At 39.0% G+C, this 24,832-nt stretch overlaps 1 protein-coding gene across 15 annotated transcripts in view; it reads left to right on the top strand.

The window, feature by feature from the left end:
- Positions 1 to 24,832, top strand: part of ACACA (acetyl-CoA carboxylase alpha) — a 280,386-nt gene that overhangs the window by 165,931 nt on the left and 89,623 nt on the right. For all 15 annotated transcript variants that reach the window (XM_057317769.1, XM_026517535.4, XM_048223482.2 and 12 more), the window contains 4 exons: positions 14,424 to 14,693; positions 18,317 to 18,414; positions 22,559 to 22,679; positions 23,502 to 23,612. In XM_057317769.1, coding sequence (XP_057173752.1) covers positions 14,424 to 14,693; positions 18,317 to 18,414; positions 22,559 to 22,679; positions 23,502 to 23,612 — 600 coding nt within the window. The remainder of the gene's footprint in view (positions 1 to 14,423; positions 14,694 to 18,316; positions 18,415 to 22,558; positions 22,680 to 23,501; positions 23,613 to 24,832) is intronic.

Genomic DNA, 24,832 nt, shown 5'->3' with positions numbered 1-24,832 from the left:
GTTGCAATTTTTCTAAAAAAGAGTAATTTTTTTCTGTTGGACATACCTATTTAAAATAGTTACAGGTGAAATGATCCAGTGTTTGCTTCAGAGTAATGGAGGGGTGAGATTTCACTATAGATGAAACAAGATTGTTCATGAGTTGTTAATCAAAGCTGGATGATAGGTCCATTGGAATAGACCATTTTCTCTATTCTTGTACATACTTGAAATTTTGAGATTTGTCTATAATAAAAACAGTTAAAATACTGTTTTGCTTTATGTTTTTTTTTTATTTGAATACTTACATACTAGTATACTTTTTTTGGTCATGTTTTCTGTGCTCAGGTAATTTGATATGGTGCTGTTATGATCATGGTAAATATATTCTTAAAGGGGCTCAGTCAGAACCAGGGATTTAAACATAAAAGAAAGTAGCAGAAGCCCATTTCTGATAGTTACCTAAGAATTCATTTTCTGGCATTGGAATCCCCTCTCTTATGGTGCACTGTGAATAATGATACAAAGTCGTATTCTGTCCCATGGCCTGTGTCCTCCTCTTCCTGATTTTATGCTTCTAATGTACAGTTACAATCAAAATAACAAAAATAATAGACCTAAAAAGAGATAGGTTTTTATTTCAACCTTAGATAGAATAGATAAATCTCATTCTTTAGAAAGAGTTATCTTTACCCAGGTATTCTCCATAAACAGGCTGGGTAGACCTTTGGAGGTAATATGTGGCATTTTCCATTTTTGCAGTATCTTTTTCAAAAAATGTTACTGTATATACAAGGTGTGTGCTGTTTCAGTAAGTACACCAGTGGATGCCAAAAGTAGATGAATTGGCATTAAGATGGATGCAAGCATGGGACTAGGTGGAGAATGTCAGACTATAGGAGTTCTTCTAATCTAACGCCTCAACAAATAGCAATAGCGAGAGGTGAAAGGAAGAAAGATGCATGGAATTTTGACGAGAATAGACATATACTTGTTAACACACAAAGTTGTGGTTTGTGCCACAATGTAGCATCTACGTAGTGAGCCCCTCAACAGCAAAGAAAAGCTTCATTGTGTAGACTTAATTTCTGATTCATTCAACAGTGTAGTCTTTAGGAATGGAAGGTACCCTTGTGAACATGGGCCTGAGAGAAAAACGGTTTTAACTAATGTAATTAAAACAAAAAGATGAGATATTTGGCCACGTGAAAGCTAGCAGCACTGCTGTGTGAAACCTCTTGCCATGATCTTTCTCTTCTGCTTTCTCTCTGCTCTCATTCTGTGTTTGAGCGAATGGAGACTGAGGGAATAGTGAAGTCCCAGAGGGACAGAGCTCTGTTCTTGCTGAAATTACAAGCACAGAGCTGCCTGGGCATGAACATGTAGTGTTTACTCTGCCAGTATGAATACAAATAGTCTTATTATACGGGACTCTGTACCCAAAGACCACACACACACACACACACACAGAAAAGAATAAAAAAAAAAAATTAAAGGTTTTTTTTAACCCTTTTAAGACCCAACAAACCTGGGTGGAAGAGGGATGTCTTAAAGAGCCGAAGAGTACTATCATTATGAGGATTAGAGAGTCAGTATAGGGGCCATATGTTTCCCTTTGCCCAGTGCTTTAATAATCTTGAAATCGAGAAATCTAATTGTATTTGAAATTTTTTATATTTTTTATTTTTTTGCTTTTTGTCAGTTCTCACTTTCTTCTTGTTCTACTCTTTTCCCTCCTTAGTTGCCTATTTTCTTTGTTCTCTTTTCCTTTTCTTCACATGATTGACTAGGATTGAGGCGGAGTTGTTAGCTTGCTGTTTCTGAGTCTTTGAGCTCGGGAGGAGTAAGACTGATGTTCTTTTGTGAGCAGTTAGTGACTAATGCCTGGGACGGCTGGTGAAGTCAGTCAGTGGCTGCAGCTAGATTATAGGGCATTGCGCAACAGGAATGAGGTTGGGGTATTAGTATCAAACTCCGTTACCAATAGCTTGAGCATACAATGGTGCATGTCCGCTGAGAAACTGACCAATCTAAAGATGGAGTTTCAGCACTCAGAACCCTGAACGACAGCTGTGCCTAAGAGATGACGGGGTGTCAGTGGGATGTATTTCCTCATGCTGAGCCCAGTTTTATCGGAGCAAGTTGACTTTCAGCTATTGCAGTTTAATTTTCTTTGGCCAAAGAGACAAGTTTGTCATGAGCCTGGCACTCTACGTATTACCCCAAGAGTGATGTGAAGGGAAAGAAAAGAGCTCATGCTGATGAGATTGGGAGCAAACCTGTCCTGTCCCAAAGAGAATGGGCATCTGAACAGAGCCTTGAGAAATAGTTTTATTAAAAAAAGGAATACAAAACTGACCCGTTAATGTTCTGAGAGCCAAGGCTCCATGTAAATGCACTGGTGCTGCATAGACATTAAATCAGCATAATGTGGTGGTCTGCAAAGGTGACGGCTCTGCCAGGTCGTCATTGTGGGGGATGCTGCGTTACCTTAAAGGATGGAGTTTCTGGGTTAAAAGCTAGCGCATGGATGTAAGGAATGAAGGTAAAACAAGGGCTTCCTGCAGAGTTTCCCATGAATCGAGATGCTTTTCCCCATAATCAAAGGCAGAAAACCTGTACTTACCAGACCACCGACTGTATGGGTGGCCAGGCTTTCTTCCCTGTTTTTTTTTTTCCCCCAGGACAGTAAATAGGTAAAATGGTGATGGGACCAGGAGTTGGAACAATTCAGTTCCATTTAGTTTTAGGTAACTTGTTTGCCATTTGAGAAAGAATATTGGCTGTTTTCAGCAGAGATGTGACCTGCATTTTGAACATTGTACCCATGTTAAAAGCGGGAGAAAGAGAGATTTTCTGATGTGGTGTTAGCCACTTTCTCCTCTCTGTTTTCCTAGTTGTCCCTTCCGCATCAAGAAAGCTATAACTGAAGGCATGCCACCTTATTCATGATGGAAGTAGAGGAGAGCACATTTTTCTCATTGTCAGGTTTGAATGGCATTGCGTTTAGTATGAATTTAGAGTAGGAATAAAAGAGATGTAGACCAAATCTGTGAACTATGTTACTTGCAAATAGCTCCAAAGATGAGTTGTCTAGGGTTTTTTTTTTTTTTTTAATAGTTTCAAGTAAAGATGAAAATTGTGGAAAATGTGATTGAAACATAGACTAAACTTATTTCAATTCTAGCGGCTATGATGCTACGGTGATGGGCACCGTATGTAAATACACGGCTAGATGAATGTGTGCTGTTGAGCCTGGACATAGAGGAAATGCAGCTAACCAACAGTTCTAGTTTTACTGCTTCTCAATTTTGGAGGAATTGTTTTCATTTTCCTGCCAGTTTGCTAACCTGTTTTGATCATTTGGTGGAAGCCATAATTGCAGGTGGGAACATGTTGAGTAACAGTTCACAATCCACTGCAGCTGCTTGTCGCACTAAATCCTGTTATTAAAAGGCTCAGGCTAAGATCAAGCCAAGGGTGGTAACGGACTTGACAGAGAACAACTTAACTTAGCCTGGTGTAGGACAAAGGAAACACTAGCCTTCGTGAAACCGAGTTTTGTTGTTGTTGTTGTTGTTGTTGTTCTGAAATGTTATTAGCATTCTTTTATTGTATTTCCTTTAACTGCTTTGTGAACTTAGATCATGCATCTCTAAATTGGGCAGTGATGAAAGATAGGATAGGCAACTTTTACAGCACTTTTGGTGTGGACAGAAAGTAGGACCCTGTTTTCCTTACTCTTTTGGCACACAGGCTTTTTAAAAACACAGACCCTCCCTCTCATCTCTCCTGTCATAATGAGAAACTGAGATGAGAAGATTCTCTGTTTAGAAGCAGCTATAATAATTAGGTACAGGATTTGTATTCCGAAAGGATCAGTAATGAAGGACTGGAATTCTTCCGTGGTATTAAATTTTTTCCTTAAAGTTTTTTTCTGGGACATTAGCATATTGGAAATTGAATGCAGTTTAACGATCACCGTCACGCACACTACTACCACACTTAAGAATTGTAGTCACCGCAAGGCTTCATTTCTTCAGATGGGCGCTAGGTGTCAGGGTTTTTCCTTCTCAGCACCTTGGCATTTAGACAAGCCTCTGGAATTGCCCTGTTTGGTGAGGCTGATCCAGTGGTATCTTAACCCCTTTTTTTCAGTTGGTATGGTGGGCTTTGCCTGGTGTTCCTCCAGTAGGCAATTGCATTTTTAACTCTTCCGGTGCAGATCTGGTGAACCTTACTACACATTTTTACAGGACACATTTTTTTTTAGGAAGAGGATGATTAAGGAGGAAAAAAAGGTGTAGATTAAAGTTTAAAGGCTGGTTGCCCTCGTGACTGGTATCTTTTATGCTCTTGAGGTGGAAGGGTAGGGATGGTGGGAATTAGGAATTCAGTTCTAGAACTGCTCAGCCTTGCCCCTAGTTAGTTGTTGGCAATGCGTTGATGTTCAGTTTCAGCAAGGTGTAAGTGTCTGTGATTTTTTTAATTATAAAATATTTTAAACTTACGGAAAAATACAGAGAGTGATATGACAAAAACCCCTGCATCTAATGACTGCTTAAACAGATCCTATCATTTTCACACTGCTCGTCACTTTTATGTTGTTGTGATCCTTTGAAATCTCTAATTTGAGTATAAAAACAAAAAAAAATTTAGGAGTTAGTAGGAAAAGGAAATTGGTAAGCTTACAGAAGCCTGCAAGATGGGAAGAAATCAGATCCACTTTGACAATTCTGGCTGGACCTCTTAACCCAAAGGACCTCTTATTTTAGGAAAAACACCATAACCCTCTGTCTGAATTCACCTGGTTGACATTTTCTATGCTCTCAAAGGCATTGTTTGGGTTATCCTGGACTCAAATTCTAGTGGAACCGATTATGCTTTGAAACTGACTGAAGAAGAGTGTGTACATTTGTGGGCTTGAGTCCATTTCTCATGCACACAGAACCCAAATATTTTTCTAGTCTAGCATTAGACTTCTGTGTATTGTTTTACTCGATTTAACCTCAGAATAGCTTCATGAATGTGAAGCTGATTTGGATGTATTTTACTCTGCTTTTGTTTCATTCTTTTGAAATCAGTTTACCTTTTCATGCTGGGTGTAGAAATTGAGTCCATGTCAATCTTTTAGATATGTGTTAGAAAAAAGGCATATTTGTACTGCAGTATGCTGAAGGTGAGCTTTGAAATAGACCTGAAGAAGGCAGATCTGAAAAACAGGACCATGGTCTGTGCACTGATTGTTCAAGTTATAAAAAGAGACTAATGGTCCTTGCCACCAATCTGTCCCTGAAGATGGGGAAATGTTTGTAAGTGCTTTGAGATCCTCAGCAGAAAAGTATCACACGCCACTGATTACATGTAAACATTCATAATTTGTGCTTGTGTTATTTTTTCATCAAGGGCTTCAAAAAAGGAAACCCTACTCTTGAATCCTTTTAGGCTTAATAAGATATGAATTTCAAGTACAGAAAAAGACAGGTTATGAAATATGTGGTTAAGATAGTTTTATTTAAAACTGCTATTTTACCATCTTTGTAAGTGAGCATGTTTGGGTATGAGTCTTTGTCTAAAATGATCCTCACAACCAGAGTTGAGCCCGCCATTAGAAAAATATTGAGGCTAATTTTGAAAAATAGGTCTTCCTGCCACGGAATTACTTCTAATGAATTTCCAACACTCTTCTTTTGGGATTCATTATACTTTGCTTTTTTTTTTTCTTCAAATTTTTATTTAAATTCCAGCTAGTTAGCATGGAGCGTAATGTTATTTTCAGGTGTAGAATTCAGTGATTCATCGCTTACATACAACACTCAGTGCTCATTACAAGTGCCCTCCTTTATCCCCGTCACCTATTTACTTTGCATATAACTTTTCTCAGAATTCCCTCTAAGTGGCTACTATGGGTATTGGAGATTTTTCAACAGGTGGATTCGTTCGTTTGACTCGTTTCATTATTAGCAAACAAAGGCCCAATGAGCTTGACTGGCTGAAAATCCTAATGCATCCATTGGCCTACTAAAGCAGAACTTGTGGAGGCTCCTCAGTCCCCTTCAAAAGTCAGTCCTAGAGATAGCCTTTAAACAAAAGAATGTACTTGCCAGCATTTTTGTACATCTTAAGTTTTAAGATTTTACGGAAAAAGGATGTGATATAGTAGCCCATGTCAAGCTCCAACTATAAAGGCAATAATGAACATCAGGACAGCAACAGATGACAGCAGAGGACGAGGGGTAGCGTGGCGCGTCAGAGTTCATATTCGTCTCTGTGATTCATGGGCAAGGCTTCTTGAACTGGAGTAGGCCCACTTGCTTAATTTCCATGTCATCCAATTACTCCTGTGCCCCATTTCTCAAACACCCCTGGCTTATATGTGCTTTATTGCATGTTTAAAAAAAAATTGGTATGTTTCCTAAAAGCATTGTGTGTATTATGCATAAAATTACTGTGGTTTCATGTTTATAAATATTGCAGGGAGAGATAACTCCCCTGTTCAAAATTATTGTTTCTAATCTTCAGTAATATTTTCAAGAAATTACCTCTGGGATGAAATTTTTCTGCTCCAAAAATGGTATTTTTCTTACCCTTTTATTGCTTTTTGGAAAGGTTGAGGTAAGTTTGTTCTGCCATTTTTGAATTATCCAAGCATGAAAAAGAGAGTTTTTCAGCTGTTAAGAAAATTGTTTTCAGCTCTTTTATGTGATCATACAACACTAGGCAACGGCATATGATATCCAGCAGATATTACAATATGGAAAGGCATTGACATTTTTTCAGCATGGTTTTTCTGAATGGCACAAATTATGTCAAATATCGTATTGCCTTGTGGTTTAAAAAGGCACATTTTAACACCCATACAGTATTTTCTACTATTCCATCAGATATGTTTTTTTTCATGAGATTCTAACATGAGTTAATATTGTAATTATTTTTTGATAGTATCTAACTGAAAGTGAAGATTTAATATTCCACACAACATACAAAAGGGGAAGAGGTTGGGGTGCTGCATGGTGTAGTTGGTTAAGCTCTGACTCTTGGTTTCGGCTCAGGTCGTGATCTCAGAGTTGTGAGATCGAGCCCTATGTTGGACTCTGTGCTCAGCATGGAATCTGCTTGTGAATCTCTCTCCTCTCCCTCTCCTGATGATGCTCGCTTGTGCGTGCGCATTTCTCTCTCTCTCCCTCCCTCTCTCTCTCTCTTAAATAAGCAAATAAATCTTTAAAAAACAAAAAGAAAAACAAAAGGGGGGAGGTCACACTTTATTATGTATCTGTAAAGGAACTCAAGTTCACATTCCTTCTCGTTGGGTCTTGGTTTTCTCATCCTCAATGTGCAGATAATGCTTAGGTCCATCTCAGCTCTAACGCTCTAGAATTCTTTGTATTGCCGCTCCAGGGCCTTGCAGGATGGTCCTCTGGCATGAGGAGTAGTAAAACAATAGCTACGGGAGGCTTTGCCAGAAAATTTCAACTTTTAGACTTAGCATGGAAAATAAAGCTTTAACATATCAGCCACAGTCTCACCTATATTTAAGTCCACCTAGAAAACTATTATTACAGCTGAACTGAAAGTGGGGAGATATAAGAAAGGCAACCATGGCAAAGATATTCTTTTACTGCTTCCCACAGCATAGCTACAGTTGATGGATGCTTCTTACATTCTTAAAAACACAATCCTGTCCTGTTTTGCCCCTCAGCTTTCCCTTCAAATTTATTGGTTGAGCTAATATTAGTATTTTATTTTGTAGTAACAGCAGCTTTGGAAAGTGTACGTGTGTGCGCGTGCGTGCATGCATGTGTACAGTTGCACATTCGGCTCACACTGATAGTACAATTAATGTTGATGTCAATTTTGGTGTTAATTTTGGGTCATGATTAGTGTTGACACTTTGTGTCAGGCTAATGGCATTTATGGGCACCATCAGAATAAATGTTAATATTGTCATGTTTTTAGTATCTGTTATAGTAACATGAAACCAAGGTCCTCCCAGGAGAAAAAATACATGTATGGATAGATAGATAATGCCTTTCTGTGTCGCTGGTGTTACTCAGCGAGAAAATGACATCTCAGGGCAGAATCCTAATCACTGTTTGGAGCATCAGAAATAATGATCACCTCTGATCGGGGGTTGTGAATAATTCATTCGGTTTGATTTTCACATCCTGTCCAGTGATACTTTTCAAACCAAATGTGTTTCTACAGGAAAATAATGGTCCCACTTCTTATGGAAATACTGTGGCACAAATCATTTTACCCACATAAAAACAGTTAAATAAGACTGTTCTTTTCTGCTTGCTTTCTCCTCCCCATCCCCTCCTCCCTCACTTGCGTGTGTTTATTCCAGAATCAGACTGTGGCCAAAGAAATATTTTCTTCCTTAGGACTTGCGTAAGACAGATATTTATTTCTGCTCATCTTTTGCTTATTCACACTAACTCTTTTGGGTTTTTTTTAATAATAATATTTTTTTATTATATTATGTTAGTCACCATACAGTACATCCCTAGTTTTTGATGTAAAGTTCCATGATTCATTAATGGGCTAGCCCGGTGATGGGTATTAAGGAGGGCACATATTGCATGGTGCACTGGGTGTTACACACTAACTCTTTTGATCCTCTTCCCTTTTTTCATTTTAATTAGTTTGGGTTGATAACCCTAAACCTAAGAAACGTGCTAATCGGAACATCCTGTTATCAAAAATCATCTGAAATTACATATTTTTAAATTATTTATGGCTATGTTAATGAAAACGTAATTGGCAGGAAGTGGGTGGAACCACTTGGTAAGTCAGTGGTCAGGAGAGAAGCTTGTGCACTGCCCCGGCCTCGGCGCCTGAGTCTGAACCTCCTGAGGCCATAAACCCACCCACTCTGGCAGACCCTCTCAGGCTGCTGCCCTCAGTCCTGGAGTGTCATTTTCACCAGGTTGCTCCTGCATCAAAGCACTGGAGGGAGAGAAGCTGGAAGAAGGGGATGCAGTGATGGAATTTCCTTTCGTTATTATTTTTCAGTTAATGGACTAGGCAACTTGGGCTTAGGTGAAATCAGTGAATGTCACATTCCTAATCACATTGTCACACTTGTGTATGCTTTTATAGTGATTGCAGAATTTTCAATATAAAGTCTCCATTGTGTATATAACATAGATAGACCCATCTATATAAAGTAATTTGACTGAAAAACTTACAGTGTCCTAATTAAATAGGGGGAGAATATGACTGTCTTCTGAAGTAATGACCCAATCCTCTGAGACAAAGCTATTCTTAGATAGCATATTTTGAACCATTTCTCCTGAATGTTGTGACCCTTTTTTTTTTCTCCCTCTCTCTCTCTAAATCTAACAAGGGCAGGGGGAAGCGTTTCTCAACCTACTTCTCATCATCAGACAGAAAGTATTTTGCATTCAGAAACCATTTCCAGTATCAAATTCAATTTTGTCAAGTGATTAGTTGAGTTTGGTAGAGAATAATTTAAAAACACAAAGCTGGAAATGGCCGTGGTGCTTCTGCACTGGAGGAGAGCGGTTGCTGTTCTCAAGTTGCAAGCCCTCTTCCAATGACTGTGGATCACAAGGCGGATTATTGTGTTACATGTCTTTGCAGCTGTTATAGACCTGCATCTGTTGACACCATGTGTTCCTAACCCGGGCTGCTGGAAGACATAGGGGAGTGGGTGAATGGATACCTTGCCTGCCTATCAGTGCGAACATCCTTTTATGTACATATGTTTGTAAAGCTCTTTAGCCCCCTTCAAGATGAAAGGCTCTGTATAAATATAAGCTTTCGATTTTAGTACATGTTTGTAATACATGTGGTACAGTCCTAAATATGTATTTAGCTGATAGGCACTGTTCTTGTCTATTGTACAAATATTGACTTTAAAAGTATAAATATGTATTTAACCATCAGACCAGAAAAACACTGAAGCAGTTACTTCTCAGGTAGAGATATTAATATTGTATAAACCTATATATACATATGTTTACATTCTACTACATTATTGCAGAGCATTTCTTTTTTAAAAGTGAAACGTTAGCCCCAACAAACTAAGGCAGTTCTTCATATTCTTCTCCCTTCGAGGTGAGTCTTTATTTTTAATTTTCATGTGTTTCTCTCTCCTTCTAACTTTATATAAATCTGATCTGTTGCGGTAAGACTAAAATGTAGAGTCACCTTTTGTAAAGTATGAGAAATCCTCAGGCTGGGGAGATACTTTTCCCTTTAAAAAAAATTTTTTTTTATGGTATGCTAAAGTAGAGATAATAATATAAGTTTTCATATACCTGTCCCTCAGCGAAGAGCTCTGGTAGTCTTTTCTTAGTTCCTTTTTAAACTTATATCGCATTGACAATTTTAAACACATTTAAGGAGAATTTAGAGAATAGGGAAAAAAAGCCCTACACAAGCCCATCATTCTAAAAATAATTATCATCTCATTTTGCTATTTTTTTTTTCATTTCGTCCCCATTTCCCCCCCGCCGCCCCAACACGCCTGTAGATAGTGTTGTAACATTACGTGCCAGATGCTGTTTTAAGGCTCACCATGGATTTAATCCTCACAACAAACTTTATAGAAGAGGGTATTATTACCCCATTTTACTGATGAGGAAACTGAGGTACGTAGAGGTCAGGAACTTACGTAAATGGCTAGAAAACTGACTGAATCTCTATTCTGTCAGAGTCAGATTCTGTTAGATTCACATTCTCCAAGTCTGGCTTCTGAGTCTCTGTCCTTAACCACCACACTCTTTTGCGTCTCACAGTTATTATGGTATACAGACAAGTTTGTTTTACCACTTCTTCAAATTTAGTATCATATCATGGGTATTTTAATATGCTATTCATAGTCTTCATAGCCATCATTTCGTAAGGCTGTACAGAATACTAATGATGACCTTATTAGCCTGTTTACTTCCCTCCAAAAGAGGGAAAAGTTTTTATCATCACATTTATTTTTTAACTGTTTATCTTAAAATATATTAGATTTACAGAAAAGTTACGAAGATAGTACAGAGAGTTCCTAATGTTAACATCTTACGTTGTTCTTTTTGCTCAAATAATCTTTGTCTGCTGAAAGAGGTGTGTTAAAACATATCTAAGTGAAACCATTGATTTTTCTAATGTTGACATTTTGTATAAGCATGGTATAATTATCAAAACTTTGAACTAACATTGGTACAATACTAATAAGTAAAATACAGACTTTGTTTTGGATTTCACCGGTTTTTCTACAAATGTCCCTTTTCTGTTCCAGAATATCACATTGCATTTAGGTGTCAGTGACGTTTATGTCTGTGTTATAACTGATGTTCATCTTTCCATATTGTTTCCGCTAATTGCAATGGCACTAGTCTGGAATATGCTTCCTTAATTTCTCTAGTAAAGGAAATTCTGTGAACTGTATTTTAAAAAATAAACATACTAGCTATAAGGACAACTTAATTCTTCTACGCCTTAGTTTTCTCATGGCAATAATTTGAGAACTTTTTATAATTGGAAGAATTGAGACTGTATGAAATTAAGTGATTGGTCCAAGATGATAACAGCTAGAATAAAGCTGAGATTTGGACCAAGGTAGGCTGACACTCCCCAGGCCAACCTCTTAACTATTGTCAGTATTTGTCCATATTTAGTATAGTACAGCATGTGATAGGTGTTCAGTTAATGGTAGCTATTATTCTTATTATTTTTTAAAAACATAGTTGAATGATGTTTAGGACTGTTTTTCTGTGATCCCTAGAGATAAGTCATAGACAGTTTTCTAAGCCCTTGGTGTTGACTATTTTCCAAGAATCATTTAAAAAATGAAATGACTGTGGAACCAGCAAATATTTATTACTCCCATATTATGTGTAGGGATCCTGCTAGGCACTGGAGGAGATGATATAATGGTTTAGGCTGGCAAGCTAAAAACGGTCCTAGGCAATATATGATTAATTATCAAATGAATTCTCTACATGAAGGTCTTAGTAGGAGATCGGAGAAGAAAGGGGTCACTTGAGGCTAGGCAAAGCTTTACTGAGGAAATGGAATTTGAATGAATCTTTTTGGAATGGGTGAGATTTGGATAGATTGAGAGGAGAGAAACGGGCAAATTCTGTATGTTGAAGTTAATATAATAGGTTACCGTTTGGGATAGTTGATTCATCAAACCCGTAGGCATGGTTACTTTTGTATGTGGGGACACTGAAGCTCAATACAGTTGTTTTTCCAAGGTCACACAATCAGCAAGTGATAAGGCCTGTATATGGATCCAAGTTAGTTTGACTCCAAAGCCCATTTTCTCCATTATCTGCCCTACCGTTTCTGGCCTACTAATTGAACAGTTAGCAATAAAATCTGAATTTCAGGATAAGTTGAGCAATAGATGCTTTCTTGGATGTTTATCCGTTATACTTACTCAAAACTTAATCTCTTCTGGTAGGGAATCTGACTATACAAAGACTGGGATAGAACTCTCTGTTCTGTAATGGTACTTTTAAAGGAGGAGGGAGGTGGTCGATGAGGAACACACTTTGGAAAGACATTGATAAAGAGTAGTGTGTTCTTGGTGCTGCTGTGTTGACACCTAATTAGAAGTCAATATTGCAAGCATAATGACCTAGCCAATTGCTGAACTGACTGCCCAAGTGACACAGTTAGAGTCCCCAGGTAATAACAAAAGATAAGAGTATTATTTGCCTGCCCAGTACCACACAGACACAATGTTTGCATTAGCATGCAAATGCTGAAGTAGTCTTCAAGGCTTGTTTCTAAGCTACTTCTAGCCTAGGTGGCTAAGGTTAATATATCATAAAATTTGGTGTAAAACCCAATCTTCCTACCTACAAATGCATTTAGAGGAAATAGCTTTTCCTTCCTGAAAAACAAAAGAGATGTTAGGTTAGAGGGCCACGTGAGAAGGCAGGTGTAAAATATTTCTCCCCACACAGGCATTATATTAGCGAGCTTCTTAAAAACCATGACCAAAGTTATCCCGATGTTTGCAGTTTCTCCCTGCTATATTTTGGAAGATCTGTTTCTCCTTCCTTTCTGTGTCTTTAATGAGCAGATAGAGTAATACCTTATCTCGGAAGGTGATTGGATTTTTTTGTGTGTGTATTATATCCATTTTGATTTGTATTTGGCCAATGGTATGATACATTAAATAGTTTATATTTATCTGTGGGTGTTTCATATATATATTTCTTAATGCTGAGAATCACAAATAGCTGTGTGGAAAGCTTCAACCAGCCTGATTACAGTGGATGTGCAATTGGATTGAGGAATGTGTACTCAGAGCTTATGATCACTGGCCCGGTTGAGTCTGGGTGATGCATGTGGCTTTCCAGGGATGCTGCTATTTACATCTGTTAATGGCCCTTCTTGATGGCCGGCTCCCCAATGAGGTGATATGCAGCAGCCTGGGGATGAGGGACCAAGGCTGCAGATGTGGCTGGGCTCCATTAGGCAGGACCAGGAATGCTCATCTGGTAGGCTTTGTGTTTGGGAGCGAGTGGAGGGGGTGGGAGTGTGTGTGGGGGAGACAGAAAGAAATGGGGGGAAAAAAAAGAATGGAAAACATTACTTATCCAGGTATAGGGAAACAGACAGGCAGGCATGAAAAACTGCAGCTGTAACTGGGGTGTGAGTGAATAGAAAAGAAATGGAACTAGCAAATAAACAAGTAGGATTGACTAGATCTCATACAGAAGGGGATTAAAAGAAGAGAGGGCTGGGAGGGTTTGGGAAGAGACATGTCACCCCCTGCCTTCTGAGTCAATATCATTTATTCATGTGGCTGGTCAGATGCTACTGAACAGAGAACAGAGATTTACATGTATCGTTCCTTGTGTGCTTTGGTTTTCTGGTGCCGGAAGAAAGTGGCAAAAGATGCTTACAAGGATGCAGTGTTGAGCTCTAGTGAATTCTTGCAGAAATGGAAGATACCTAAGGCAAGCCGGTAAAGAACGCTGCTATTACTCCTGTCAAGTGCTAGAGAACAGTGAAAGGATCCAGGTTCACAAAAGTGGTATAGTTCGTGACAGGTGATTCTCTTTCTGGTCTCCTCACATGTGTAAGAAGCTTCTCAGAAAGAATCTCACAGAAGATGGAACTAGATTGTTAGTAGATAGGATAGTAACTTAGGGAGTTTGGGATTTAATTCCCTGCACCATGGCATTCTTCCACGTGTGTCTTGAGTGCATTTAGACTTTGGTTTTTCCATCTTTAAGCAGATTGACACCACTGTGAAATACATAGTAAGCCAGCTATTCTCACCATAACCTAGAGAAGTGTGCTAGAATGTTTGTTTTAGTTTCCCACAGGAAACTTGGCTCTTCAGCACTATATATCTTTACATGAAGGCTGTGTCTAAGGTATAGTCTGATACCTTCAAGGAACCTGAAAAAAACTCTGCATGTAAGAAGCTTCTATTTATTTGTTTCTCTATGCCTTTGCAGATTGGCATGGTAGCTTGGAAAATGACCCTTAAAAGTCCTGAATACCCAGAAGGCCGAGATATCATTGTTATTGGGAATGACATCACATACCGAATTGGGTCCTTTGGGCCGCAGGAGGATTTGCTGTTTCTTAGAGCTTCTGAGCTTGCCAGGGCAGAGGGTATCCCACGCATCTTTGTAGCAGCCAACAGTGGAGCAAGAATTGGACTGGCAGAAGAAATTCGTCATATGTTTCATGTGGCCTGGGTAGATCCTGAGGATCCTTACAAGGTACAGACTAAGCAAAGATAAAATTTCAAGACAATATATGGGTGTGTGTGTGTGTGTGTGTGTGTGTGTGTGTGTGTGCATGCGTCTACACAAATAAAGAGGTTGGGGAAGAGGTAGAGGTTTAAGTTCAAAAGTCAGCACTTACAGTGAGCCATAACCATGTTGGAGACAAATTGGCTCTCAGTATATTCACCTAGTTTTTTTTTCCCTCCAGCTTTGAAATAGATTGCTGTTTCTTGGGTTGAACACTAGAGGAAATAGATATGCATTCAGCATGAGACATGCTAAGCCAGAAATATCTATCTTTAAACTATTCCACTGTGGCTTCCAGGACTTATGGTCAGTCATCTACAAAAGCCCTTGTATCCTCAGCTTCTTCTCTGATTGTTCTGTACTTGAAATCTGCCTGTCCTCTAAAGACACCCGCTTTCCCTGTAGCCCTCTTAAAGAGTGACTGATATCTCTCTTCTCTCTTTCCCTTGTCTCACTGAGCCTGGAGAGAGAAGAGTGTCTTCTTTGTGCCTCATCACTACTTCCAGGCCCTTCTCCCCCACCTTTCTCTCTGGAAACGCCTATCTTCGAATCTCATGTCATCAGACTGTGCCACACCACCACTTACTAGAGTGGTCCCCACCTCTTCGGTCACTCCTTCTCATTCTTTGCATGTTTTATTTGCTGGCACACTGTCACTCTCCCCAACATAATGAGCCCTGTTATAATTCTGGGTGACTTCTATATCCATATACACGATCCATCCCATAATTCAGCCTCTTAGATCCTTGACTTCCTGTCTGCCTCCTCTTCCCCATGATCTTGATTTCAGCCATCCCTTTCTTTGCCACCCCTCCATCCTGTGTTTCCAACTCTTTCTCTGTAGTACACCAACTCCAGCAATCCTTTGAACCCACCGGAACCTGCAGCTGTCGGTGCTCCCACCTTCTATCCTTCTCTCCCTCACATGCTCAGCTTACATTCTATGGTCAATCATAGGTTAATCATTATAATTGTATTATAATTACCACCTTCCCTATACCCTCAACTCTTTTGCTTCTCTCCTTATTCTGCTTACTCTGTCTCTTTACAAAAAACCTTGTTTAAAGCCAATATTCTCCATCTACTCACATACGTGAACCTGCATAGCTGAACGCTGATAGAGAAAAATATCCCGTGCTATAGACTGGTCTTACTTTAAATTCATGTATGAGCCTCCCGAATGACAATTTCACATCTTCTCCTCTCTCCTTAAACTGCCGAAACCCTCTTGCCCCCTCCCCCCTCTTAGCTGACGACCTTGCTCCCCAGTTCACTGAGGAATTAGAAGGAACGAGAAGAGAGCATCCACAAGCTCTCACATATCTGCATCTGTGCCTTTATTCTCTGCCATCCCCCCTGTACTTTGGATGAACAGCCCCTGCTCCAATCTACGGCCAATCACTCCTCTTACACGCTTAACCCTTTCCTTCTTGCATCCTCGTTTTTCCCCCTCTACTGAATCTACTTAGTCCTCCATTCACTATCCTTATTGACACCAAAGCTTCTTGAAAGAATTGTCTCTTCTTGCTATCTCCAGATACTCTCGTCCCATTCCTTTGGAACCCGCTTCAGTTAGGCGCGCACCCTCACCAGCCCACTGTAGCTGCTTTGTCGGGGGCATCGTGGATTCCATACCGTGAAATTCTGTCATAACTCTCAGTCTTCATCTGAGTTATTCGATGTCTCAGCAGCCTTTGACACAGTTGGTCACTCCTTCATCCTTGAAATACATTCTCCTCTTGGCTTCTACGGCCCCAGAGTCTCCTTTTTATCTTCCTAACTGCTCCTCTTCAGTCTCCTTCACAGAGACATCTTCTAAATGTAAGAGTGTTTCAGGGGATGATGGAAATAGTCTATATTTTGACTATGGTGGTGATTTCCCAAGTATCAACATTCATCAGAACTCATCACACTTAAAATCAATGAATCAATGAATTTTATTGCATGTAAATTATACTTCAATAGAACTCATATTAAAAGTGTATAAAAATTGTTGGTGACTGTGTTTCTTTTTGGGGTGATGGAAATGCCCTAGAATCAGAGAGTGGTGATGGTTGCACAGCATCAGAATATACTAAAAACTACTGAATTTTTCATTTTAAAATGTCCAGTTTTGGGGTGTCTGGCTGGCTCAGCTGGTGGAGCATGTGACTCTTGATCTCGGGGTTGTGAGTTCAAGCCCTACATTAGGCATAGAGCTTACTTTAAAAAATATGGCCAGTTTTGTGTTACATGAATTTTAACCCAAGGCCCTACATAGCTTTACCTTCCAATACCACCCTGCCGTCATCTCTTGCTGCAGACAGTCTTACTCCACGCTGGCTTCATAGGCCTGCTTACTCTTTCTGGAACTTCATGAGGCACAGTCATGCCTCCGCACTTCTGCACCTACAGTTCCTTCTGCCTAGAATCCCCCCACACACACACACACACATCCTGATATCCTTGTGTTTTGTTTCCTCTGTTCTTTAAGGCCTTACTCATATGCCACTTTCAGTGAAGCCTTCCCTGGGCCTTTCTTTCTAAAAGTTCAACCCTTGCAACGCTTGTCTCCTTTCTCGACTCTTTCTTTTTTTCCTTAAACATTATAATCTCATTAATAGTATACGTTTTATCTATTTGTGTATTTTCAGTCTCTCTCACTAGTATTTAAGTTCCATAAGGCCAGGAAATTTTGTCTGTTTTGTTCATTCCTGTTTTTCCAGTGCCTGGAATAGTACCTTATGCATAAGAGGCACTCAGTAAATATGTGGTGACTGACATACTAATGACCCTCAGCACTACAAGGTTCTTGTCATAAGTTATACAAATTCAGTGGCAGATTCATGTCTCTCCCATGTTGTGCTCACTGGGGGACAAATTCATTGAGTTAAACGCTGGCATAATTTCTCACAGTATTTAAAACGTCGTCTTCTGCTTACTTACTTTCTTTCTTTCTTTTTTTTTCTTTTGGCTGCGTGACTAATTCACTTAAGTTAAACACATGTATCCTATAACCCTACTTTGTGTGTGTATGTATGTGCAAAAATAATTACAAAAAGTTAGTATAATTTTTTAAATGTAAATAGAAATTACGAGTTGTTTATTGAAAACAGCAAAAAGCATGAATTCAGCGTTCACTGGTGATTATCACTGCGTAGAGTTCCGATTTTAATATTGCCCTCCCAGCTTTGTGACCCTTTCGATTATCTCTTACCTATTTATATTTTGATTGTGCTGTGGATTTGAGAACCTAAAGAATAGTAATCCACACAGTTCTTTAATTTTGTGTTGACATCTTTAACAGAGGTGTCACAAAAGATCAGAAAATGACGCTTTAACCCTGATGAAAATGAAGTGGGTGGAATATACTTCCAGTTGTAGCTACAAGATATCTTGTTTCAAGGACAGTCAGTGGCTGGAGAAATAGGCACCTTCCATCTTTCAAAGGAGAACTGTCGATGCTGGTATTGTATTTGACGAACTCTAGGAAACGATGTGGCACGATTTAAAGCTGGCTTTGGAAGAAGCTGTGTTATGCATGCTCTGCTGGGACTTCTGGTTATGTGCTGATGGCAAATAATGAGTTAAAAACTCTTTGTGCTTCACAGGGATACAAATATTTATATCTGACCCCTCAGGATTACAAGAGAGTCAGTGCTCTCAACTCTGTCCACTGTGAACATGTAGAGGACGAGGGAGAATCCAGGTAGGTGTACATGTAGTAGAATAACTTGGCCATGGATTAAAGAAAGGAGAATATGATCATTTCTTCCTCACTGTCCTGCTGATCATGACCTTGAAGAGCAGTGAAGATTGCTCGTTACGTGATCTGGAACTCTTAGGTTTGTATCGTAGCTCTACCACTAATTAGCTGAAAGACCTTATTGATTGAGGTTTTTAAATTATGTTCATAGCATTTATTCATTTTAGAAAAGTTGGAACATGTAAATAATTATGAAGAAGAAATAAAAATCAGCTACAATCCTACCGAGAGATAACAATTTTTTTTTTTAAGATTTATTTATTATTTTCGAGAAAGAGGGCGCAAGTGTGAGCTGGGGGAGGGGCAGAAGGAGAGGGAGAGAGAGAAAATCTGTAGCAGACTCCCCTCTGAGTGCAGAGCCCCTCCTCCCCCCATGGGGCTCGATCTCATGATCCTGAGATCATGACCTGAGCAGAAATCAAGAGCCGGACTCAACCAGCTGAGCCACCCCGGTGCCCGAGAGATAACAATTATTAATGTATATTATATTCTTGCTGTCTTTTCTGTATATATAGGCCTTCTTTCTACATAATCAGAATCATAATAAAAAACTCTTTTGTAATTTGTTCTTTTCACTAAAAACTATTTTGGGGGAAATTTTTATGTATTCTTAAAATATTTTTTGAGAATATGATATTTAATGGCTTCATAGTATTTTATCATAATAAATATATATTTTTTGAACATTCAGATTATTCCCACTATTTACTGCTATATTCCTGGGCTAAATGCTTTTTTATAAAAACTTTTAGGAATATCTCTCATTATTCCCTTTTGGCTAATTCTTAAAAGTGGAATTACTGGCCAAAAATATGTCTATTTTAAAGATATTTTTGATAATTTCAGATTGCCCTCCCAAGATCTGCACACCCATCAGCAATATGAGAGTATTCCCCTTTAATTTTTCTCCCCCCTTGCCAATATTGATTATTGTCAATTAATAAGATAAAAACAACAATTACTTTAACTGGTATTTTTGAATACTAGTGAGGTTAAACATTTTTACAATCTATCTGCAAGTGTTTTCCAGAATGTTAATCAACTACTCCAGTATCATTTATTGAATAATGCATGCTTTCCTCACTTTTATAATAATCTCAACTCAATTACTAGGCTTTGTATTGTTTTTTTTGTGCTGTCTGTTCTTGAGCTAATGCCACATTATTCTAACTATTCTAATGGGGCAGATTTCCCCACATTCTTAATTTTTTTCACTATGTTTTATTAGCTATTTTTATCTTTTTATATTAGACTCATTTTTTTAATTACCAAAACTTTCCGTAATGATTTTGATTCAAATTACATTACATTTATAAATTAATTTAGGAAGATCTGACATCTTCATAATATTAACTTTTCCCAGCAAGAAACATGGTATATGTTTTTCCATTTATTCAGGTGTATCTTTTAAAGTTGTTGTTTTCTTCGTGTAGGTTATGCTAGAAGTTCCCAGTCTTTCTTGATTCATAACACCCTTGCTGTCTCAGTAATGTTTTCACAGCACCTTTGGGCTAAAAGATATACCCAATGTTTCTGTTTATTAAGTAGTCAGACCCAAACAACTTCATAAGTATCTATATTCTAACGATAATTATTTGGGAAGTATCAAACACATAAATGGAAAGCCTTTTTTTTTTCATTTTTAAATAATTACAATTACTTACTAATGGGATATCTGCATCTGTACGAAATCTCAAGACAAATCCAAGATTCAGCTTGGATATAGCCACCCTTGTTTCTTATTCTGGACTGATTTTTTTTGTACAGAACTTGGGTTTTTTTTTCACAGAAACTGAAAACCCAGCTTGCAAAGATAGGACACTGTCAAAAGGAATGGAGCATTGTCTAATGTTTAATTATGAACTACCTAAACCTAGTAGTTCATGTGGAACCCAACAGATATTACATAACATAGTGTTTCTCCCAGATACTTAAAATATCCTGCAGTGCCCCTGGCATTGCACTGTGACGCCAGAGGTACCGTGGTGCACAATGTGGGTATAAGGGGATCTTGCCACTTTTTAAATGTTGATTCCTAAATATTTTGCACTTTTTCTTGCTATTCTGAATGGGATTCTTCCTCCCCATTGTATTTTTTAACTCTTTATTAAAGATATTTTAAAAAACTATTGATTTTGTGGGGCACCTGGGTGGTTCAGTCAGTTAAGCGTCTGCCTTCGGCTCAGGTCATGATCCCGGGGTCCCAGGATCGAGCCCTGTATTGGGCTCCCCACTCAGCGGGGAGTCTGCTTCTCCCTCTCCCCTCCCCCCCTTCGTGCTTTCTCTCAAATAAATAAAATCTTTTTTTAAAAAAAGCTATTGATTTTGTATATTGCTTTTGTTAAAGCAAGTCATTTTTCTCTCCGCTACAGTTTCCTCATCTGTAAAATGAAGATTAAGTAAATTAATAAATGTAAAGCCCTTAGCACAGCACTGAGTACATAGTTAGCAGCCAAAAATCCTGGCCACTATTATCTGTAATAATAGGATTTTACCTATCACAGTGGATTGCTGTGAGGATCAAAAATAATATGTATTTACGAATGTGTTTTGTTAATTGTATTATACCATACAAAGATTTTTATTACAAATAACATTAAAATTTAGTACTACTTCAAAGAATGATAGTCTTAATGGTAGAAGACTCAGAATGTAGAGCAGAAAACAGGAAATTTGTATTCTTTTTCATGTAATACAAAGGGAGAAGATGCCATTTAGCAAGACATGAATACCTGTGAAGCGATATGTAGTCCTTAGGAGGGAAAAGATCTGCTTTGCAGGGAAGGCTGACTGGACCCATGAGTGTTTGTGACTACATTGGCATGTGAGCCTTCCAAAAAGGACACTTTAAGCCCCCCTCCAATTATTGTGGCTCATTAACCCCTTAAGGGAGATTAGCTTTACCTGCAACATAACTGTAGAATTTAGAGCCTAGGTACAGAGCAAAAGGAAGAATTGGAGAATTCCTGGGAGAGGCTAAAAATAGAAAGGCAAGGGAATCTGGGAAGCGAAGATGCAAAGCCAGAGGCCAAGGATAAGGGCAAAGGGAGGAAATTGGTAGAAGGTTAGAAGTAAAGAATGAAGAGAACAGAGAAATATGAGGGCAAAAAAAGTAGTTTAAGAGCCACTGTGGGATATTTATTTATTATTTCAATTTATTAAGCTATGCCCAGTGCCAAGCTTTCTGGGTACACACAGAACAGTAAATAATATACACCATTCTCTACTTCCAATTTTGTATTTTTCCTTTCTTTTATTAGTTGCATTCCCCATCTCCCACTTCCCATTATCAGCTATCACTCCTAATCCCCTGCCAAGAAGACGGATGAGTGGTTCCCACTGGATCCACAGGATGCTTTCTGGACACTTGGCCAGTATTTCACTTCCACACACATTCCACTTGCCCCTCCAGAACATCAGGGCCAGGACCCCTCCTTGTATGTACAGAATATTTACGAAAGAGCAGGAATGGGCATGTACTGTTTTGGTCTTAACCCTTAGTCCCCATCTTAGAAAGAGAAAGGATTTTTTGACTTGAGAAATTGGGCTGAGCATTCTCACTCGCCTCTGAATTTTTTTTTATTCCTTTGTAACATTTATCTAAAAGTGTTGATTTAATGGCTTTTGCTGATTATAGAGAGATCTACATTGACCCCACTTTTAAGAAACTTGTTCTAGAAAGTAAGAGAGGGCATCTAAAATCGGAGCGCCATCTATGTGTCGAGCCCTTTCTTTGTTGCTTTAATTTAACTCTCATGTCAACCCTTAGAGGTAGACATTATCTCCATTTTACAGAAGTTACTATTATCTGCAGAGTTACATGGCTGCATGTGTTAGAGCAGGGATTTAAACCTGTCTGCTTAATTTCAGATTTGCTCTTTCTGCTATACTGTATTGCTTCCAGCAAAAATAGGCACCAAGCTAAGGAGGAAAGATACGTGAATGAAAAGTATAAGAAGAGTAGAGAGCGCTGGCTTTAAATAAGCTTTTAGGATGCTTTTAGCAGCCTTTTAATGGTGATTATTATTTTAATGGATTGTAATTCTTGTGTTTAACCTTTATAATTTGGCATGGCTGTATCCAATAGGTACAAGATAACTGATATTATTGGGAAGGAAGAGGGACTTGGAGTAGAGAACCTTCGAGGCTCTGGAATGATTGCTGGAGAATCCTCATTGGCCTATGATGAGATCATCACCATCAGCCTGGTAAATCTTAACAGAATGTGACATTTTTGAAGAACTGACTGTGTGACTAGGAGGATTTTTTTTTTTTTGGTCCCATCTCTGCTATTCAGTCCCAAATGAGAGCATTTCTTAAAAATTATATATCTGCAATTTGATTTTAACTGTGCATTACAATGTAAATAATTGAATTTCCCAGATAAACCTAGCACCTCGTTTTAGCCTTTAGTTTAACTTTTTATTTCTCTAACCATTCTAACAGAGCTGTAACAGCTTGAATTTCTTTTTTACTGCTTGCCTTATTCTTACCCCTAGTGTAGATACCAAGCATCTGTGAAAGAGGCAAAAGTATAAGAGAAGTAAAGGGCCTATGAACCTTTGAGTGTCTAATACTTGAATCATTCAGCAAATTCTCTACCTTCTTTTCTGTGGGGAATTATGGGGCTTAATATTATTAATCAGGAAAACTTTGTAAAGGGGCGCCTGGGTGGCACAGCGGTTAAGCGTCTGCCTTCCGCTCAGGGCGTGATCCCGGCGTTCTGGGATCAAGCCCCACATCAGGCTCCTCCGCTATGAGCCTGCTTCTTCCTCTCCCACTCCCCCTGCTTGTGTTCCCTCTCTCGCTGGCTGTCTCTATCCTGTCGAATAAATAAATAAAATCTTTAAAAAAAAAAAAAAGGAAAACTTTGTAAAAAGCAATCTTTTTTGTTATTGTCGTTAATGTGGATTTTATATACATCTGTGCCTTAGTTCTTACAGCTTGGGAGGGACGTAAATACATGACATGTAAAATTTATTATTTTTTCTCTCTCGCTCTCTCTTTTTTTTAATTTATTCTTTTTGAAGGTTACATGCCGGGCCATTGGGATTGGAGCTTACCTTGTCCGGCTGGGACAGAGAACCATCCAGGTTGAAAATTCTCACTTAATTCTGACTGGAGCCGGGGCCCTCAACAAAGTAAGTTTCTAGGGTCTGGGAGAAGTATGTGAAGCTGTTTGAAGATGATTGTGAATTCTTAATTCAAGATCCTGATTGAGGAGAAACCATTCAGGCCATGCCTCCCTCAATCTATTTCCCTCTCCCTCCATCTTTCCTGACCATCGCCTTGCTTACCTATTCATTCATTTATTGTATTAAATATTTTGAGGACCTACTAGGTGCCAGGCACTGTTCCAAGCCCTGTGGATATGTTCGTGAACAAACCAAATATAGAACTCTTGCTTCAAAGGGTTTACATTCTGATGTCTTTCTAGAAAGAGAATTAATTGAATGCTTTTTTCCTGCCCTCCTTCCCTTTCTCTCATCTATGAATAAGTGAAGAGATCTATTCCTAGACGCAGAACTGTCTCTGAAACATCTTCTGAACGTGTTGACAATATCAAGTTTTAACGTTCTGAGAAATTTGTGAATGTACCTCTTAAAAAGAACACTTAAGGGTGGTCCCCTTGTACATAGAGGAAGTAATTGGTAAATATCGAATGGAGAGATGAGTGGACAGATGCATGGATGGATTGCTGGGAAAGAGTATGTCAAAGATTTATCATCCCTTGCACGAGATGCCTGGGTGACTCAGTCGATTGGGTGTCTGACTCTTGATTTCAGCTCAGGTCATGATCTCGGGGTTGTGGGATTGAGCCCTGAGTCAGGCTTTGTGCTCAGTGGGGAGTCTGCGTGAGGTTTCTCTCTTTCTTCTCCTTCTGCCTCTCTGCCCCCACCCCCCCCCCCCACCCCGTGCTCACCCTCTGTCTCTCTCTGTCTCTCAAATAAATACTTTAAAAGAGGGAGGGAGGGAGGGAGGAAGGAAGGAAGGAAGGAAGGAAGGAAGGAAGGAAGGAAGGAAGAATTCTTGTGCCTTTTTAATCCAAGCTCATAGGGGCTTTTCCAAAGGGGGGGAGAAGTTGGTGAGGTCACTGCTTGTAAGAGTGAAACTATCTAAGAATACCTGGGTATACAAAAGACGATGTAGTTCTGACTTCTCCCCTCAGACAGAGGAAAATTATTTTCTCTCCAGAGCCAGGAATATGTAATAGTCTGGGACTGGCTGGCTGACCTTGTGTAACTCATATAACCTCTCAGCTCCTCCGCTTTCTTTATCTGTCAAAGGGGGATGATAATTTACACACTTAAATGATGTGGTAGAGATCAAATGAGAAAACAGAAGTAAAAGTACCTGAGCA

The sequence above is a fragment of the Ursus arctos genome, unplaced genomic scaffold, assembly GCF_023065955.2.
Source record: "Ursus arctos isolate Adak ecotype North America unplaced genomic scaffold, UrsArc2.0 scaffold_24, whole genome shotgun sequence".
NCBI classification, from domain to species: domain Eukaryota; kingdom Metazoa; phylum Chordata; class Mammalia; order Carnivora; family Ursidae; genus Ursus; species Ursus arctos.
The sequence above is the reverse complement of the archived record's forward strand: the minus strand, read 5'-3'. Positions and strand labels throughout refer to the sequence as shown.